General features: G+C 41.3%; 1 protein-coding gene across 1 annotated transcript in view; it reads right to left on the reverse strand.

Annotated features, from left to right (window-relative positions):
• The window catches only part of cfap100 (cilia and flagella associated protein 100), a 47,207-nt gene extending 26,132 nt beyond the window's left edge, over positions 1–21,075 (reverse strand). Inside the window, exons 1-6 of the mRNA XM_051921090.1 lie at positions 20,918–21,075; positions 13,846–13,932; positions 8,736–8,839; positions 6,845–7,034; positions 6,474–6,541; positions 4,015–4,178 (exon numbers count right to left, since the gene is read on the reverse strand). Coding sequence (XP_051777050.1) covers positions 4,015–4,178; positions 6,474–6,541; positions 6,845–7,034; positions 8,736–8,839; positions 13,846–13,932; positions 20,918–21,071 — 767 coding nt within the window. The 5' untranslated portion in view covers positions 21,072–21,075. The remainder of the gene's footprint in view (positions 1–4,014; positions 4,179–6,473; positions 6,542–6,844; positions 7,035–8,735; positions 8,840–13,845; positions 13,933–20,917) is intronic.
• Positions 21,076–21,787: the final 712 nt, after the last annotated feature.

Here is a 21,787-nt window from a genome sequence, read left to right on the forward strand (position 1 = left end):
TTATGGAAACAGGAGTATTTCAGCAGTGACATTAAGTTTATTGGATTAACAGAAAATATGGAATATGCATCATAACAAAATTAGACAGGTGCATAAATGTGGGCACCCCAACAGAGAGATTCCATCAATACTTAGTTGAGCCTCCTTTTGGCCTCTAGACGCTGTCCTCCTATAGCCTTTGATGAGTGTCTGGATTCTGGATGGAGGTATTGTTGACCATTCTTTATACAAAATCTCTCCAGTTTAGTTCAATTTGATGGCTGCTGAGCATGGACAGCCTGCTTCAAATCATCCCATAGATTTTCAATGATATTCAAGTCAGGGGACTGTGACGGCCATTCCAGAACATTGTACTTCTCCCTCTGCCTTTGTAGATTTCAAACTGTGTTTTGGGTCATTGTCTTGTTGGAATATCCAACCCCTGCATAACTTCAACTTCATGACTGATGCTTGAACATTATCCTGAAGAATTTGTTGATATTGGGTTGAATTCATCTGACCCTCGACTTTAACAAGGGCCCCAGTCCCTGAACAAGCCACACAGCCCCACAGCATGATGGAACCTCCACCAGATTTGACAGTAGGTAGCAGGTGTTTTTCTTGGAATGCGGTGTTCTTCTTACGCCATGCAAAGTGATTTTTGTTCTGACCAAATAACTCATCAGTCCAAAGCACTTTGTTCCAAAATGAATCTGGCTTGTCTAAATGAGCATTTGCATACAACAAGCCACTCTGTTTGTGGCGTGAGTGCAGAAAGGGCTTCTTTCTCATCACCCTGCCATACAGATGATCATTGTGCAAATTGCTCTGATTTGTAGAACGATGTACAGATACACCATCTGCAGCAAGATGTTCTTGCAGGTCTTTGGAGGTGATCTGTGGGTTGTCTGTAACCATTCTCACCAATCCTGTGCATATGCCTCTCCTGTATTTTTCTTGGCCTGCCAGACCTGCTGAGTTTAACAGCAACTGTGCCTGTGGCCTTCCATTTGCTGTTTTCATTCCTTACAGTTGAAACTGACAGTTTAAACCTCTGAGATAGCTTTTTGTAGCCTTACCCTAAACCATGAGACTGAACAATCTTTGTTTTCAGATCTTTTGAGAGTTGCTTTGAAGATCCCATGCTGTCACTCTTCAGAGGAGGGTCAAAGGGAAGCACAACTTGTAATTGACCACCTTAAATACCTTTATATCTCATGATTGGACACACCTGTCTATGAAGTTCAAGGCTTAACGAGCTCATCCAACCAATTTGGTGTTGCAAGTAATCAGCATTGAGCAGTGACAGGCATTCAAATCAGCAACATTACAAGGGGACCCACATTTGTGCACAGCCAGTTTTTCACATTTGATTTAATTTCATACAACTGAATACTGCTTCACTAAAAATCTTTGTTCAGATAATACCGCAGTACTGCGGTATGCAAAGACTTACCACTGTTATCTTTTTTGTTGAAAGGAGAGTCAATTATTATGCAGGCTGAGAGGGATTCCCAAACTTTTTCATATGACTAAATAATTTAGTATATTTCAGGGAACTGAACAGGACAGAAACAGTATGATTTTCTGAATGCCATCATGTACTGTTTAAACTGTCAGTCATGACACATTTCCATGAATTGTCATCAATAATAGCTTCTGCTTTTCCTGTATCACTCCCAACTTTGGTTGTTCTGTCTTCCTCTTCAAACACCCATATATTGTAGCTCTACACTTAACATTGACTCTGCCAGATGTCACACACGTGCGCATGGGAGGCAGCTAAAGGGCTTGAGTAAGGGCAGTTCCGAGACATGCCGGGATGTGGCAGAGTGCACCGACTCTTTTTCTCCCTTTCTTGTAGACCATTCACGGGAGATTCCACCTGACTCTCGACGTCACTTCCGGGAGCGAGCCTATGGAAGGAAACCTTGCCGGCTCCGGCCCCTGTGATGTCACGTCCGGGCTCGAACCAATGGCTGAAGAACAGGAGCCCGATCCCTATGATCTCACTTCCTGTCTTCCACTTTAAAAGCCTGCACCTTTTCCCTATTCCCTCAGTTCTGTTTGGACTCGGTTTTGTGCACATCAGTGCTGTGTTATTATTGAAAAGCAACTTTGCAGCCAGGGTACCAAATTATACGGGTGGCTGCCCCAAACCTTTATATGACTCTGTCTCGAGTTTGTGACACAGAATTAAGTTTTTAAAAAATTTTTCTGCATAAATCTTAAATTATGTAGTGACATGATGGTTACCACATCTGCCTCACAGGCCCGGTATTCAAATCCTTGTGCCCAGGCATTGTCTGCATGGCTTTCCTTCTGATTATTGCAGCTGTCCTCCCATATCCCTGAAGGCATGCATGTTAAGTTAACTGGTGACTCTACAATTCCTTGCTGCGAGTGAGTGTAGAGGTATGCATGCGTGAGCCCTTCATGGACTGGCACTACATCCAGGATTGTTAAAACTTTACTCCGACCAGGATGAGAATATGTATATGAATCGTCAGCTATAACCACACTAATTCACAGAGGGCACTGCTTAATGATGTAACTAACCATAAGGTTCAAGAAAACTGGTATGGAAACAAAAGTAAGAAGTACATCAGGTTAGTTGATGTTTTTTTTTTTATTTAAGCAGCATTAAGATACATATTTAATTACAATCTTGTTATAATGGCATTTGAGAGTGGTGGTGTGTTGCATGTTCATCAGACATACAAGTAACTCTTTTAATGTACTCTGTACATGTTGTAAACCACTATCACTACTACTACCACCACAACCTAACTACTGTGCATGCCTTTCAGTTACTGTGGGGGACTGGGGCCCTCAGACAAAAAAACTCAGGAAGAACATGCAAACTCCCAGTGGTTGCTCTGGGATTAAAATCTAAGTCTCATGAAGCTGGAAGGCAGTGGTGCTTTATCCTGATTTTATTCATGCAACGTTTATTAAATCTTGCATTTCCATAATGTATTCATGTATTGTCACATATGTGCATCAAAGGATCACTACCACCCCGGGATACCAGGGGGCACAATTGCTGACTCTTGTGCCTCTTTTTCCACCCACAGCTCTGAGAAGATGCCCATTGAGGGCAACTGACTCCGCCCCTTCTGGGCCACGAGCTACAAAAGCAGGGCATTCCCAGAAGGAGGCATCTCATTCAGTACAGCTCCAACCCTATAGCCTCACTGAAAGCCATTAAACTGCTCCTAAGGTTACATTACTGATGCGCTGTGCAAGAAAGGACAAAGCCGGTTATACTTCCTTAGAAGGCTGGCTTCCTTCAACATCTGCAATAAGATGCTGCAGATGTTCTATCAAACAGTTGTGGCGAGCGCCCTCTTCTACGCAGTGGTGTGCTGGGGAGGCAGCATTAAGAGGAAAGACGCCTCACGCCTGGACAAACTGGTGAGGAAGGCAGGCTCTATTGTTGGCATGGAGCTGGACAGTTTAACATCTGTGGCAGAGCGAAGGGCGCTCAGCAGGCTCCTATCAATTATGGAGAATCCACTGCATCCACTTAATAGTATCATCTCCAGACAGAAGAGCAGCTTCAGCGACAGACTGCTGTCACTGTCCTGCTCCACAGACAGATTGAGGAGATCGTTCCTCCCCCAAACTATGCGACTCTTTAATTCCACCAGGGGGGGTAAACGTTAATATTTAACATTATACATAGTTATTGTCTGTTTTTTTCACATGTATTATTATCATTCTTTAATTTAATATTATTTATTGTATCAGTATGCTGCTGCTGAAGAATGTGAATTTCCCATTGGGATTAATAAAGTATCTATCTATCTATCTATCTATCTATTTTGCTTTTGTTTTCCTGTTACGCCTTTGTGCGCTTGTTTATTTGAGTAGACTTATTACTTTGAGTATACGGGGTGGCCTGGTTGGGACCCCAACATTTCCTCTTGACACTTCTCTTCCCCTTGATTAATGACAGTATTTAATTGCCAATGCAGAACGGACACTATTAGAATAAACACCTTGACGTTCATGACAGTGTTCAATACTTACTTTTTAATTGCTTCCACAGAGTTTCTGTCATTCTCTTTCAAAAACTCATCAAACATCGCTGCATCGTTCTCTAAAAACTGTTCGGCTTTTTCCAGCTTCTGCTCCTCCAGCATGGCCACTTCATCTAATTTGCGCATCTCATCTCGCTTCACTGCCAAGGAATACTGTAAGAAATGAATAATAATATTATGACATTAAAAATTCTCCTCCATTTCCCTCCAGGAAGCATTCTCTTGGAGCACTTAAACAGTCACAGGTGTGCTAAAAAGCACCTCTCTGGTCTTTTCTGCCCACTGCTATCAAGCAATCCAGTGCTCAAACCTGATATGCTTGTTAAATGTATTTTTATTGATTGATTGATTGATTGGCTGTATTATTTGTCCTGTGAGTCTCTATTCTTGTTTTTTATGCTTCTGCTGCTATAAGCATCTGAATTTCCCCTTGAGATTAATAAAGTGTATCTATTCGAATTGAATATAATTTTGTTCTGAGCTCTTCACTTTTTTGTACCCTTGTCCTGTAACATTTGTTCCCAAACATTCCCCTAGACTGTCGTTTACTCAATTTTTATATCATTTTATTGAAAGTGGTTTTGGATAAAAGCATCTGCTAAGCAAATAAATGTACAAAATTTAAATAATGACAGGCCAGGTAACCAAATCCAAACAGGGGAACTGTAATGAAACACTAATGAGCCCAAAAGCAGGTTTGCTTTTAAACTACTTTTTAATACTGTTTTTCCACTAAACAAAAAATGTGTATATATATATATATATATATATATATATATATAATGTGAATGGAAGAGAAGGTCTGTGATACGGTTTGCATATTTGCAGTTGGAGATCCACGAAGGGAGAAAAAACGAATCACGTATCATAAAATAGTTTTATTCCTGTCAGGGGTCTTCATCAGAGGATAATGCTTAGACTTACAAGAATCAAAGGCAATATATAGCATCACATTCAGTATGGGGGGGGGGAGAATGGGGGGGGGGTGGCGGTGACTAAGTCAGTATGATCGGGGGGGGGGGGGTTGTATAGTTTAATCATTGTTTATATGTCCTTCTTAAGTTGGCATATGCTGGGTTTATGTCCAAGTGTCTGTTGATGGCGTTTTCATCTGATAGCCAAGACTCGGCCAACTCTCTGGCGCTTTTTGTACTGGCCTTAAATTTTATATATATATATATATATATATATACAGTGGGTATGGAAAGTATTCAGACCCCCTTCAATTTTTCACTCTTTGTCATATTGCAGCCATTTGCTAAAGTCATTTAAATTAATTTTTTCCCTCATTAATGTACACACAGTACCCCATATTGACAGACAAAAAAAAAGAATTTTTGAAATTGTTGCAGATTTATTAAAAAAGAAAAACTGAAATATCACATGGTCCTAAGTATTCAGACCCTTTGCTCAGTATTTAGTAGAAGCACCCTTTTGAGCTCATACAGCCATGAGTCTTCTTGGGAAAGATGCAACAAGTTTTTCACACCTGGATTTGGGGATCCTCTGCCATTCCTCCTTGCAGATCCTCTCCAGTTCTGTCAGGTTGGATGGTAAACGTTGATGGACAACCATTTTTAGGTCTCTCCAGAGATGCTCAATTGGGTTTAAGTCAGGGCTCTGGCTGGGCCATTCAAGAACAGTCACAGAGTTGTTGTGAAGCCACTCCTTCGTTATTTTAGCTGTGTGCTTAGGGTCATTGTCTTGTTGGAAGGTAAACCTTTGGCCCGGTCTGAGGTCCTTAGCACTTTGGAGAAGGTTTTTGTCCAGGATATCCCTGTACTTGGCCACATTCATCTTTCCCTCGATTGCAACCAGTCGTCCCGTCCCTGCAGCTGAAAAACACCCCCACAGCATGATGCTGCCACCGCCATGCTTCACTGTGGGGACTGTATTGGACAAGTGATGAGCAATGCCTGGTTGTCTCCACACATACCGCTTAGAATTAAGGCCAAAAAGTTCCATCTTGGTCTCATCAGACCAGAGAATCTTATTTCTCACCATCTCAGAGACCTTCAGGTGTCTTTTAGCAAACTCCATGCGGGCTGTCATGTGTCTTGCACTGAGGTATATGACACAGTGGGTATTCCTTACCCACTATATATATATATATATATATATATATATATATATATATATATATATATATACATACATACATACATACTGTATATATATATATGAGGGACTTACAAAAAGTTTCCACACTTTTTTTTAACTCTATTAAGAATTTCAAAAACAAATGACTTTTCTACATAGTCACCTTCGTTTGAAATGCAATTTTCCCAGAGTTGTACCAACTTTTTAATACCCAAATACTACTCCTCCTGCCTTCACCGTTTCCAATGAAAATATAAGAGCGCAGAAACTTTTTCAACGTCCTTCGTATATATTTTAATGCTATCTATTTATTATTTACCAAAGCAATCATTTCAATGTTGTATTTACCTGCAAAAGAAACATTTCTCTTTTCTTTGCGATGTATTCATTTATGCTTTCTTTTTCTACATAGCGATCTGAAAGAAACATTAAAAAAGGACAAAAGGACAGTGAAAAAAAAAATTAGCTCAAAAAATGACTCACTGCATAGCGTGCACTTTGTCTTTCTTTATAAAGAATATACAAAGTTTACATTAAACATATAAAAATGTCTCTGCCATGTAAGAGTTTTTCTCTTGTAAACAACATTGTGTATTGAGTCAGTACATTTGTGAAGAGCAGCTGTCTATTTAAAAGTTTTAGCTTCATAAGAGTTTATAATTCAATCACATGAGCACCACTAGGACTCAATTCTGAAAGCAATAATCTATCAGTAAAACCTTTCGTCATGGCGAGCTTCCATGAAGTGTCATCTTTAACAGCTGCTGCAGTTTCGTCTTCAGCCTCGTCTGTAGCTGCCCCATTTTCTTCTCCAGACACTAATTCCCTTATAGCTGCACGCTTGGCATTGACTCTGCCCGTATAAGTTATTTTTTCGTGTATTTTCAGCTTCTTATTCTGTTCGTGTTCCTAGAAAACCGATAAGAACAATTAAAGCTGTAGTAGTAAAGCAGGGAAAGATTCTTATGAGGTGAATGCTTTCTCTTTAACTTCAAGTTCAGTTATAATTCTAACAGTGAGATAATGTAGTTATTTCAGAAAAGGAAGACCTACACTGATGAGCCAAAACATTACGGTAACCAGCCTAATATGCTTGTTGCTCCTCCATGTTCCACCAAAAACTGCTTTGAGGCATGGACTCCACAAGACCTCTGAAGGTCTCCTACGGTGCCTTGCATGAGGATGATAGCAGCAGATCCTTCTACTCCTGTTGTGAGACGGTGCCACCATGGATTGGACTGGTTATTCCAACACATTCCACAGATGCTCAGTTAGATTGAGATCTAGGGAATGTGCAGGGCCAGGACAACAGCTTGAACTCTTCCTCAAACCATTCCTAAACAACTTGTGCAGTGTGGCAGGATGCATTATTCTGGTGAACGATGCCACTTTCTTCTAGGACCTCGTACCTGTTATGCAATGATGTTTAGGTAGGTGGTAAACATCACATTAACAACCGCATGAATGTACAGACACAGGGTTTTCTAGAAAAACATTACCCTAAGCATCACCCTCCTTCCACTGGCTTGTCTTCTTCTCACATTACATGGTGTCATTTCATTCCCACGTAAACAACACATACTGTGTATGTACCTGGCCATCCACATGATGCAACAGGAAGCAGAATTCATCCATCAGACCAGGCAACCTTCTTCGATTGATCCAAGGTCCAGTTCCGACACTCGCATACCCAATTTGTAATGGTAGACATGAGTTACCTTGGGCATTTTGACTGGCCTGCAGCTACACAGTCCCATATGCAGTGAGTTTCAAATACAACATTAAAATTTCCTGCGATTTGCGCCACAGTAGCCCTAATGTTGGTTTGTACCAGACAGGACAGCCTTCATTAACCTCTAACATCAATGAGTCTTGTCTGCCCAACACCACGTTGGTTACTCGTGGGTTGTTTGGACCATTGTTAGAAGGCGCTCAGCATAGCTGACCATGACCACCCTACAAGCCTTGTCATTTTGGAAATGTTCTGACCTTGTCATCTGGCCATAACGATGTGGCCCTTATCCGTGTCACTCAGGTCTTTACACTTGCCCATATCTTTTGCATTCAGTGTAGACTATGAGTTCCTAAAGTCAGCTTACCAACTAATATATCCCTGACCTAAAGACGCGCCATTGTTATGAGATAGTCAACATCATTCGCTTCCTGTGGGAGTGGCCATAATATTTTGGCTCATCATTGAAGTATGTTAAGACAAACGTTTCAAGGTAACATCGTAAGTAATATTCACAGATCAAGGTGCTGGAAAGTGGCTCTGCAAACCTACGCACCTAGTTTTATATACACTGCATACATTCAAACGATGATCAGAGCTTATTGAGTAAAAGTCAAGTACTTCATAAATCAAACAAAATGCAGGTCTCAGTCCTGCACAGCACACCTGCCAAAAGCAAGGTGTCCTCTTTTCCACCCCACAAACTGGGTCAGTTCTAACTACGGCCCTTCCATGTTTGATGAAAGGAATTTGATTTTGCTGGAGATGCATTGGCATCACATGATTATCAAATATTAAAAGGGTTCATGCAATAGAATATGCATCAACCAGTAGGTGTCACAAAGTCTTATGGTTAAAGAAAGTGAGCCCATACTTACTAGCTTCTTTCGTTCTTTTTCCTTTTCTCTCAACTGGAAGATATCACAATCCCGTGGGATTTTGAAAGGGTTTTTGGAAGTGGGAAGATCGCCTTCTTCACCCTCTAAGAAAAACAATTTTGGCGTTTATAACATTCATCCATCCATTTTCCATACCAAAATTAAAACATATAAAATGTGCAATTTTCCAGGACCCTAAAATCGAGAACAAGTAGCTGGATAGATGGATGGACTTGAAAACAGACAAATGTACAGATGGAATAAGCATTGCTCTGATGGATAGATAACCAATAAGATGTACTGATAAACATATGGAGGAATGGCTGGATTAATTAATAAGTGAACTAATGAGTGGATTAATCGATAGATGGATGTACAAGCAGACATATGAAGGGGCTTGTGAACATATGGGCCGATGGAAGAATGAGTGAATGATGGAGTCAGAAGCAGACACAAAGCCTGTCTCAGCAGCATCAGCGGCAAATCAAGAATCAGCCCTGGCTAGGAGGCCAATACATCCGAAGGAGTACAAACACTCCTAGCTGGCCAGTTTAGAATCTCCCTTAACTTAGCTGGTATGTCTCTGGGGGTGGGAGAAACCTGGAGCACCTGGATTAAAAAACATTGCAGACAGTATGTCTATTGTATGTGGTGCCTTGCAGCTTACATTGTACTTGTACTTACATTTGCAGTACATTTTCCCAGAAATAAATACTTGTACAACTGCAGTCTGGAGTGATTTCTGGGACTTGATCAACATAACACTGTGAGTCACACATACAGTACGTGTCAGAGGATCACCTTCCAGGCTCATCTGAGGTATGTGATACCCCTCCAGGATGACAGGGGGTTCTGTCGCTAATGGTCTTGTCATCTTTTGTTTTTCTCACAGGGAGACACCCAATGAGGGCAATTAAGACCAAGAAGCCCCACCTCTTCTGGCTTGAACGATGTAAAAAGCATTGCTTTATGGACCAGAGCAAAGACCAGTGTGGAGCTTTCCCAAGTCTGACCTTACCTTTAAGAGAGATGTTTCCAAGACAATTGCCTCTATTTCAGGTGCCATGCCCTCAAGCGCTGGTTTCTTTTGTTTAAATCTATTTTTGTTCTATAGATTAAACAGTGCATCATGGTTGGTACCCCACTTTTTCTTGAAAACTGTTGTCTAGTTCGTCTGAGACAACAGACAATCTATAACCTTTTATTTTTCCCCTAAATGTCTGTATCCACATAGATAATATAAAATAATATTAACTAACCCAATCCAATTTTGGGTGATCAAGGATGGAGACTATCTAGACAGCATCAGCCTCAAGACAGAAGTCAGTCCTGGACAGGGAATCACCCACCAACCTAATGCACATCTTTGGAATTATGGGAGGATAGCTAAAGTTTCCGGAAGGAAAAACCCAAGTAGGCACTGGGAGAACATGAAAGCTTCACACAGACAGCAAGTAGCATCAGTGGAAAAAACTGCAGACTACTTAACCTTAACATCTGGCTATAAGGTAGACACGAGGCTAAGCAGGCAAGCAACTTTCAGTTGTTTGACCTCAAAAAGCAAGAATATTGAGCTTGAGTTGCAGTGTAAAGAATGCCTTATTACACGTAAACATTTGTTTTAGGAAAATTGCACAAAAAATACAAGTAACAAGTACTCAAAAATGTCAGTTATATGTTTGTACTGCTGCCCTGGGAGAAACAACTAAACCCCGGGATAAGCACGATTAGAAAACTGCTAATGTAAAGCAGTTCAATATATAAAATCTATCGGGCAACGTGACCAACGCTCGTCCTTTTATTGATTTCCCCACCACCAGTCCCAGCTTAGCATTAACAACAAATCATATTACAACACAAAGAAGAAGCAAAAGAATAACACATATATTATCTTACATGAAAAGAAACAAACAAACAAATACATAACAATCAAACCCCCCTCCTTTCTGGTTTAAACGCGCAATGTTCATAAATCATAGAAACCAGTTCAACCAAACGGAATTACTGTCCTTATTGTGCAGGGCAAAGAGAAACCATACGGGAATACGCCGGTCGTCGAGCCAGTAACAAAAAAGTTCAATCCTACCAGTCCAAGTATTCCAGCGAAATCAAAGGAAGAAAAAAAAAGGTCCGTCTTCAGAGACGCGTCTCCCTTGTGTCGCTGAGTCTTCAAAAAAAAGAACTTGTTCCAGCAGATATTTTTTCTTGGCGCTACCTCGTCTCTTCTCTTTGCTCCACCACAAGATGTCTCTCTTTCTCCCCTTCTTTTCCGGTTTTTAACCGCCCTGACCGAGTTATGACCTCCCCCTTAAAGGTATATTTACAGTATTCTTCTTTCCTGAAATGCACCCAAAGAGGCAGCAAACTGCCCCTGGAATAAAGCACATGTGGCATCCGCTACATGTTGTCTTAGAATTCTCAGGTAAAAAGATGGACATTTTTAAGGTAAGGTAGTTATTTAAGTGTCACACATGTGCGCATGGGGGACAGTTTACTGGCTCAATCAGTGTCATTTGTCAGCCAGACCAGGGGTTGGCGCTTTTCAACGGATCCTCTCTCCTCTTGTTCCTCTGCAGTTCAGCCGAAAGCCCTGCCTCTCAATGACATCAACCACCGGTGCATGATTTTTTTTACCACAGAAGACACAGATTTAGAACTTTATTAATCCCATTAGGAAATTCAAAAGGTAAGGTAATTCTACTCATTAATTGGTAGAACATTACATTCTTAAAAATAAAGGGGCCAGAGTGGTTCTTCAGAGCGATGGCCAAAGGGGGACCATTTTTGGTTTCCAAGAGACCCCTCCACATGAAGGTTTCAGAAAGAACCTTTATTTATTTATTTAGAACCATAACAGGCTCTTCTTCTTCTTTTTCTTTCGGCTGCTCCTGTTAGGGGTTGCCACAGCAGATCATCTTTTTCCATATCTTCCTGTCCTCTGCATCATGCTCTGTCACACTCATCACCTGCATGTCCTCTCTCACTACATCCATAAACCTTCTCTTAGGCCTTCCTTTTTTCCTCTTGCCTGGCAGCTCTATCCTTAACATCCTTTTCCCCAATATACCAAACATCTCTCCTCTGCACATGTCCAAACCAACACAATCTCGCCTCTCTGATTTTGTCTTCCAACCATCCAACTTGAGCTGACCCTCTAATGTCCTCATTTCTAATCCTATCCATCCTCGTCACACCCAATGCAAATCTTAGCATCTTCAAATCTGCCACCTCCTGCTCTGTCTCCTGCTTTCTGGTCAGTGCCACCGTCTCCAACCCATATAACATAGCTGGTCTCACTACCGTCCTGTAGACCTTCCCTTTCACTCTTGCTTATACCTGTCTGTCACAAATCACTCCTGACACTCTTCTCCACCCATTCCACCCTGCCTGCACTCTCTTTTTCACCTCTGTTCCACAATCCCCATTACTCTGTACTGTTGATCTCAAGTATTTAAACTCATCCACCTTCGCCAACTCTACTCCCTGCATCCTCACCATACCACTGACATCCCTCTCATTTACACACATGTATTCTGTCTTGTTCCTACTGACCTTCATTCCTCTCCTCTCTAGAGCATATCTCCACCTCTCCAGGGTCTCCTCAACTTGCTCCCTACTATCGCTACAGATCACAGTGTCATCAGCAAACATCATAGTCCACGGGGACTTCTGTCTAATCTCGTCTGTCAACCTGTCCATCCATCAAATAAGAAAGGGCTCAGAGCTGATCCCTGATGTAATCCCACCTCCACGTTGAGTGCATCCGACACTCCTACTGCAGACCTCACCGCAGTCACACTTCCCTCGTACATATCCTGTACAACTCTTACGTACTTCTGTGTCACTCCCGACTTCCTCATACAATACCACAGCTCCTCTCGAGGCACCCTGTCATATGCTTTCTCCCGGTCCACAAAGACACAATGCAACTCCTTCTGGCCTTCTGTAAACTTCTCCATCAACATCCTCAGAACAAACATCACATCTGTGGTGCTCTTACCTGGCATGAAACCATACTACTGCTCACTAGTCATCACCTCCCTTCTTAACTGAGCTTCCACTCCTCTTTCCCATAACTTCATGCTTTGGCTCATCAATTTTTATTCTCCTGTAGTTACCACAGCTCTGCACATCTCCCTTATTCTTAAAAATCGGTACCAGTACACTTCTTCTCCACTTCACAGGCATCCTCTCATCCTTTTTTTTTTTTTTTTTTTTACTGTATAGAGCCTGTTACAGAACTGTAAAAAAATAAAATAAAATTGAATAGATGGTAACAGGTTTGTGAAAAACCAATGGTTTTAAAAGGTCTCTTGGTGCATACAGTAACACAGGCTAAGTCCAGCTTGTCTTCATCTTTCAGTGTACTTCTAGGTTGCCTGCCGTACATTTAAAATTTCCTTTTTTTTTTCTTTTTTTCTACAAAAGAGAAACTTTTTCAAAGCACAAAGAACCAACTTCATGTGCAGGGAACCCTTCCCAGAATTAAATGGCGCTTTGTCAAACAGTGGTTCAGCAAAGAACCACACAACCCAGTAAAGAACCATACAGTGCCATTAAAGAACCAGGAGAACCACCTAAATGACAACAGGCCAACAAAGCACACCAGTCCTATCCACTTAATTCTTCCAAAATAACTTTTGTGGCAATGATGTGGCATGTCGATCAGCACATGCAAATAAGAATTTGACTGTACACGCTGTGCTGGTGACAATAATGACCTTGTAAACCAAGTGCCAGATCCGAATTCAAGAAGCTACATCTGTGATGCAGCGGCACTGCCCACCCTTAAAGTACAACAATGAACAAAACCAAATGCGACAACCCCCTGCATCATAAACCAGTGACAATATTAAAAATACGTTTCACATACTTAATCTTGTTATACCCAATAAATGAGGTGTCATAAACATGCTTATTTTTGTAATTGTTAATAAATGAAATGATGCTGTCTTCCTCCATTTTTATTTTTGTGTTGTTTATTTGGACATCTTTTATTTGCACCAGTCTTGTATGATCTGTGAAGATGAACCTTAGCACTGATCCTTGTGGCTAAATTAGTGATGCGCATACAAGAAAATTAAAAGCAATGATAAAAGGGACGGTGTACCTGAGATAACAGACTTTGTTTCAGCTTCCAACTTCACTGACGGCAGCGATGAGAGTGGAGCTGAGTGCAGGGAGGTCGTTCTCAGTCCTGCATAAACAATAAAACAGACAAATATAAAAATGAGGAAATAGGAAACACAAAAGAAAACCATCCAGATAGCATCTGGGAAACATGCACTTAACAGTTTACAGTATGCGCCTCAATGTATGCTAAATTCCTTAATGGAGGTCTGCATATTGTCATTGGGGTCAGCTCTGGGAACGGTAATAACCCGCCGCTCCAGGGGTTTTCATTCCATTATAATTTTATTTCTCTTCCTCCCTCTGCAGACTGGAAGAATGACGGCTTTACCACCCCTGACGTTACTTCTGGTGTCCGTCCACCTGCAGCCACCTCTTCCTGATGAAAGTCATCAAAGCCGAAAGATCTGCCATCTTAGGTCAGTTCTGTTATGAACTGTGAAGATGTTCTCACAATTGTTGCGTGTTTCCTTTGCCTTAAATTATTCAGTTATATGGGGTTACCAGGGTGGTACCCTAAATCTTTATCATGATCTTGTCTGGTCTCTTAAAATTCAGTAAATATTACAGGGAGAATCGAAAGAGGCCCGAATATTCTGTAATAACTCTAGCTAGGATGAAGCAATCTAAACGAAACAACATGCAATGTGTTCCTCAGTATACGGAGCTTCAAACAAGCTGAGATGCCTCTGTGTTGGAGCAATGAGGTGGGTGATGGACAGCCATCGCTATGTTTAACCACCATTTGCAATTTCTGGATACATACCACCCGTACCCCTTCACTCAGTCACTCGACTTCTCATCGGGATGGTGGTGTACAGTATTGAGCAGCGCATCTTCATGGTGCGAACCTATTGGGTCACCAATTCATTTAAGCGATGTCAGAATCAACTGGATGATCGTGAGTTAATGGAAGGTTACTTCTAGCAAGATGGAGCAATGAGTCACACATCAGCGAGGAGCATGGCAGAAATTGATCCTTCTTCAGCAACAGGGTCATTTTAAAGGGGCTTTGGCCACCATGGTCGCCGGATCTGACACCACCAGACTTCTTCCCTTGGGTTATGCTCAGAGAACATAACAAGCCTTGCACTGTAGAAGATTTGAAGGATAACATCCAACATGAAATTGCCACTCTTCCCTCCAAGACACTTGCTGATATGTTCAGGAACATGGAGCGCCACATCGAAATGTGTCTGGCAGAAAACGGAAAGCACTTCTGGCGTTGCATGTAATGCAATCGATTACACATACATCAATGTATAGAGCTTATTTGTTTGGTTCAGATTGTTTCATCCTAACAGGAGTTACAACAGAATGAATCGAGTGAATCTCCCTGTAGAAGTGCTGAAATACACTGCAGTTCAGTCCATTTCACCAACTGTTATTTCTTGCTCTAATCTTTATAACTGCACAAAGTGAAATGCCTCCATCTGTGCAAAACTTTTTTAAAACCTGGCAGGATCTAATTCATAACATTTTAGATTAAGCATTTACCGTATATACTCGCGTATCAGTCGGGTCTTCAAATCCAAAAAATCGATCATAAAAATCAGACCCCGACTTATACAGCCGTTCAAAAATGCGACACTTATTTTTTTCTTTCTTTTTACATCTTCTTGTCTCCTCCAATCTCGCAGCAGTTTCTCAGACACATCGAATTTTGTTGCAGCAGCGCAGTTACCAATTTCTTTCGCCACTTCAACGACTTTTAATTTAAAACCAGCTTCATATTTTCTTCTGATCGAATGCTTCATCATTGATAAGGGATGCTCTTACGATAAAGGTGTATGACGGTGGGAGATACAAAAAACATAAAACAGTGCAATCGTTGCTTCGGAAAAGTTCGGGTATTACTGTGTAGTCATGTAGGCACAATACATAGAATAAAAAGGCCGTGTGCACCGTGGTTACTCTCTCAGGTGGGCATTAGCATATCATAATCTCTTGGACCAATAGTGTGAGTTTTTCACATTCGACTTATACGACCGACATTATAAAATACCAGACATTACAGTAATCCCTCGCAATATCGCGCTTCGACTTTCGCGGCTTCACTCTATCGCGGATTTTATATGTAAGCATATCTAAATATATAACGCAGATTTTTCGCTGCTTCGCGGGTTTCTGCGGACAATGGGTCTTTTTACTTCTGGTACTTGCTTCCTCAGTTGGTTTGCCCAGTTGATTTCATACAAGGGATGCTATTGGCGGATGACTGAGAAGCTACCTAATCAGAGCACACAGTTAAGTTCCTGTGTGCTGATTGGCTCAGCGACGGAGTGCTGCATTAACCAGGAAGTCTCATCTCACTCATTCAGCATTAACGTGCTCCTGCTACTGCTTCAGGGGTCGTGTCCAAGCGCCAACAGAAGATGCAAATGATTGCAGAAAAGGTAAAAGTTTTGGATATGTTGAAGGAAGGGAACAGCTACACCGCTGCAGGACACCATTACGGCATCAATGAGTCCACGATTCTTTATATTTAAAAAGGAGGAAAAGCATATAAGATCTACGGCCGCAGTGTCCTTTAACCAGGGCGCAAAATGAGTTGCAAGTGGACGTTGTAAGGCAGTAGTCTGGATGGAATCTGCTTTAGGGATTTGGATTGAAGACTGATGGAAGAACAACAACAGCGGTGCTACACAATCGCCTGAAGAGGCTCCTTTAGAAGAGCTGTAACGCTATCCTTTGTTGTGCAGTAAAATTAAACTCATCGTTATCGGACAAGTTGTCGTGTCATTGTTGGTGAGTAACCATAATTAATTATCTACGTACAGTACTTATTACATGTACATAGTTTAGTGTCACTGTACACACATTTTACTGTATACAATTTTTCTTGCATTGTACGTATTTATTGCTGGTGGCCTGTCTGTCGTAATGGCTGTAACATATGTGATATTGGAGACGCTCGATATCTTTAAAATAATATTTAGGTTTTACTGTATATAAACTGTGTTTACATACATAATTTCAACGAATCTTACCTAATATCTAAGAGAATACAAAGGGTTTATGCTGTATATATGTTTGTATGTTTATAATAGTGTGGGAGAGGTTATAAGGGCTTAAAATATATAAAAAAAACATATGAACATATGGTTTGTACTTTGCGGATTTTCACCTTTCACGGGGGGTTCTGGAACGCAACTGTATATGGTAAAATCAAGCCAAGACTTTTCCGCGGGAGAACTTAAACACAAGTATATACGGTAAATTGAGGAAGTGGATTCTCTTCCCTTATTATTTATTTATTTATTAGTTTTACTCTGCTGGCCTAACTCCATTTCTCATGATGGGGGTTGATTTGGCTTGAATTTAGTTCTGCAGAATTTGACTTACTTGTATGGAATGTTATTTGCTTTTAATAAATTCAATAAAATGCTAAAAAAAAAAAAAAAGAAAAAGAAAATGCGCCCATCCACCCATCTGTAATTTAAATCAGCTCTTGCAGACTTCCATTAAAAGCATCTTGGAAGAGAGCTCTGTCAGGGTCTTGACACAGGGGCCAAAGAAAGAGTGGGGTCTTCGAGGGGATTTAAAGAAAAAATCATAGCCAGTCGAATGTGTCCAATTCCATTTCTTAGTTTTCTGTGCCAAATGCAATGAACTCCTTGTGCAGGATATTATCAGGAAGACTGTCTTGTTTGTGCATACACTTCCACAAGGAACAGAGAGGAAAATGAGCTGAATCCAGAGATAAGGAGGTGGGGAACTGGGGCCAATTCTTGTAGCGTTGAGCACAAGGCAGGAACTAACCTTGGACTGACAATCCGTCTGTTACAAGGCACACAAACGTACACTTGGGTCAGTTTGGAACAGAACACACATCTCTTTGGGTTATGATGGGATGTCAAAGTGTATGGAAAAAAAACTCCATTCCCACCACACACCCTTGGACCTTAAACTGGGTTAGTGAGTTAGGAAACAGATGGAAAACCTATGAAGACCACCTCCTAAAAAAAAGTATGCCTCCTTTGCAAGGACACATCTAAATAAACTACTGATGTCTTCCCCGCATTAACAGTAATGTAGTAAAATGGATTTGTTATGCACAGGTTCAGGTTAAACAAACATGAACCTGGAGTTGTGCTGCGTCAAGAAATAAATCGTTAGTTAATGATTTCATTCATTCATTTTCCATACCCGCTTACTCCAGTACAGGGTTAAGACATTTGGTGGTGGCCCAGTGGGGATCTGTCTAAGCACCACCACACATAAGCCAAGAACCCCCACACTAGATGGGCTACCAGTCCATTTTTGGACCCTCTTCCTAATTCCCAAGCACTTTTCCCAGCAATACTTAAGTAACTAAAGTTAAGCAAGTTATAGACAGAATTCTACATTGGAAAAGTGAAGACTTTATGCTCAAAGATGTTAAAATAAAGGATTGTGTCATGGAATAATAAGAATATACTGTATAAAAATACATTTGCTAAGAAATTAAAAACGCTGGTAACACTTTGAATGTGGTACTACCTGTAATGCATCCATTAGTCACATCCTGTTATGTAATAAGACCTGAACAAAGGCCTCTTCTGGTCTTGAAACTAATCAGCAAAATGTTTTCTTCATGATCATGGTATACTCAGTGGGCACACACTCAATGGACATGCAGTGGACACACACTCAGTGGACACACTTAACAGACACACACTCAGTACACACACTCAGTACACACACTCAGTGGTCACACATACTTAATGAAAACACACTGAGTAGACACACACTTAACATACACACACTCAGTGGTCACACACACTTAATGAAAACACACTGAGTGGACACACACTTAACATACACACACACTCAGTGGACACACTTAACAGACACACACTCAGTGGTCACACACACTTAAGTGTGTGTCTACTCAGTGTGTTTTCATTAAGTGTGTGTGACCACTGAGTGTGTTTATGTTAACTGTGTGTCCACTCAGTGTGTTTTCATTAACATACACACACTCAGTGGTCACACACACTCAACGGACACACACTGAGTGGACACAAAGTTAACATAAACACACACTCAGTGGTCACACACACTTAATGAAAACACACTGAGTGGACACACACTTAACATACACACACACTCAGTGGTCACACACACACAACGGACACACACTGAGTGGACAAACACTTAACGTACACACACACTCAGTGGTCACACACACTTAATAAAAACACACTGAGTGGACACACACTTAACATACACACACACTCAGTGGTCACACACACACTCAATGGACACACACTTAAGAGACACACACTCAGTGGTCACACACTTAATTAAAACACACTGAGTGGACACACACTTAACGTACACACACAGTCAGTGGACACACACTTAACAGACACACACACTCAGTACACACACTTAACAGACACACACACTCAGTGGACACACACTCAGTGGACATACTTAACAGATGCACACTAAGTACACACACTTAAGAGACACACACTCAGTGGTCACACACACTTAATAAAAACACACTGAGTGGACACACACTTAACATACACACACACTCAGTGGTCACACACACACTCAATGGACACACACTTAAGAGACACACACTCAGTGGTCACACACTTAATTAAAACACACTGAGTGGACACACACTTAACGTACACACACAGTCAGTGGACACACACTTAACATACACACACACTCAGTACACACACTTAACAGACACACACTAAGTGGTCACACACACTTAATGAAAACACACTGAGTAGACACACACTTAACGTACACACACAGTCAGTGGACACACACTTAACAGACACACACTCAGTGGTCACACACACTTAATGAAAACACACTGAGTAGACACACACTTAACATACACACACTCAGTGGTCACACACACTCAACGGACACACACTGAGTGGACACACAGTTAACATAAACACACACTCAGTGGTCACACACACTTAATGAAAACACACTGAGTGGACACACACTTAACATACACACACACTCAGTGGTCACACACACACAACGGACACACACTGAGTGGACTCACACTTAACGTACACACACACTCAGTGGACATACTTAACAGACATACACTCAGTACACACACTTAAGAGACACACACTCAGTGGTCACACACACTTAACATACACACACACTCAGTGGACACACACTCAGTGGACATACTTAACAGATGCACACTAAGTACACACACTTAAGAGACACACACTCAGTGGTCACACACACTTAATAAAAACACACTGAGTGGACACACACTTAACATACACACACACTCAGTGGTCACACACACACTCAATGGACACACACTTAACATACACACACTCTCAGTGGACACACACTGAGTGGACACACACTTAACATACACACACTCTCAGTGGACACACACTGAGTGGACACACACTTAACATACACACACACTCAGTGGACATACTTAATAGACACACACTCAGTACACACACTTAAGAGACACACACTCAGTGGTCACACACTTAATTAAAACACACTGAGTGGACACACACTTAACGTACACACACAGTCAGTGGACACACACTTAACATACACACACACTCAGTACACACACTTAACAGACACACACTCAGTACACACACTTAAGAGACACACACTCAGTGGTCACACACTTAATTAAAACACACTGAGTGGACACACACTTAACGTACACACACACTCAGTGGACATACTTAACAGACATACACTCAGTACACACACTTAAGAGACACACACTCAGTGGTCACACACACTTAACATACACACACACTCAGTGGACACACACTCAGTGGACATACTTAACAGATGCACACTAAGTACACACACTTAAGAAACACACACTCAGTGGTCACACACTTAATTAAAACACACTGAGTGGACACACACTTAACGTACACACACAGTCAGTGGACACACACTTAACAGACACACACACTCAGTGGTCACACACTTAATTAAAACACACTAAGTGGACACACACTTAACGTACACACTCTCAGTGGACACACACTTAACGTACACACACAGTCAGTGGATACAGGACTTACTTGACTGTTTCACCGAGCCAGTTGTCTCCCGAGAGGCAGAGGAATGAATGACAGATGGGGACGACATGGCAGGTGGCTGATTTGTTAGCAGATGTCTCACCTCGGGGATGTCAGAAAGACTAGGAAAGATAAACGATAAATACACTGTCAGCATTCATGTGAAAGGATCTTTCCCATTCTACTTACTCCTGGCAGGACAAACTCTCATCTTATACAGTAAATATCTGCCCGGCTTTCAGACATTTTAAAAGGCTGAGATGTTTTAAGATCTTTACTAAATCTTCCCAACGCAGCTCTCTATGCAGATGAAACTGTAAATTTAAATACCAAAAAATGTCTAAACTCTGAGGAGCGATGGAGATGGAAGAAACTGCATACAGGCTTACATGCCGAAATGTAGCATGAAAATGAATGCACTATTGCAGTTATAAAGAGACTCAGTCTTATACTTTCTGCTCTCCATGCAGGTTTTCCCAATCTGAGTTTCTGGATGTGTTTATTGCTATCTACATACTCCCTGTATATTCATTTCCATATGTTGTAAACTGCTTTCCAGATGGTGCAGAGCTTTGTGCTACAGGCTGTTTAAGAATATACAGGTATGTGCTTGATTTAAAGCTCTGATATCTGAAGTGGCATCCATGAGTTGTACACAGAGATGCAGACATAGGCATAGACATAGAGTTCCTGTGGTCAGATCCCTGGCCAAGACCACACTTGTGTGGAGTCTCAATATTCTCCATGTGCCAGTATGGTTTATATCCAAATCTGACAGTTTTTACCTCCTGATCCCAAAAATGTGCCCGTCTGGTTACCTATCAGTTCCACATGGGCCCAGTGTAAGTGTGTGCCCAGTGACATATGGACACC

Source organism: Erpetoichthys calabaricus, chromosome 18 (genome assembly GCF_900747795.2).
Source record: "Erpetoichthys calabaricus chromosome 18, fErpCal1.3, whole genome shotgun sequence".
Taxonomy (NCBI): Eukaryota; Metazoa; Chordata; class Cladistia; order Polypteriformes; family Polypteridae; genus Erpetoichthys; species Erpetoichthys calabaricus.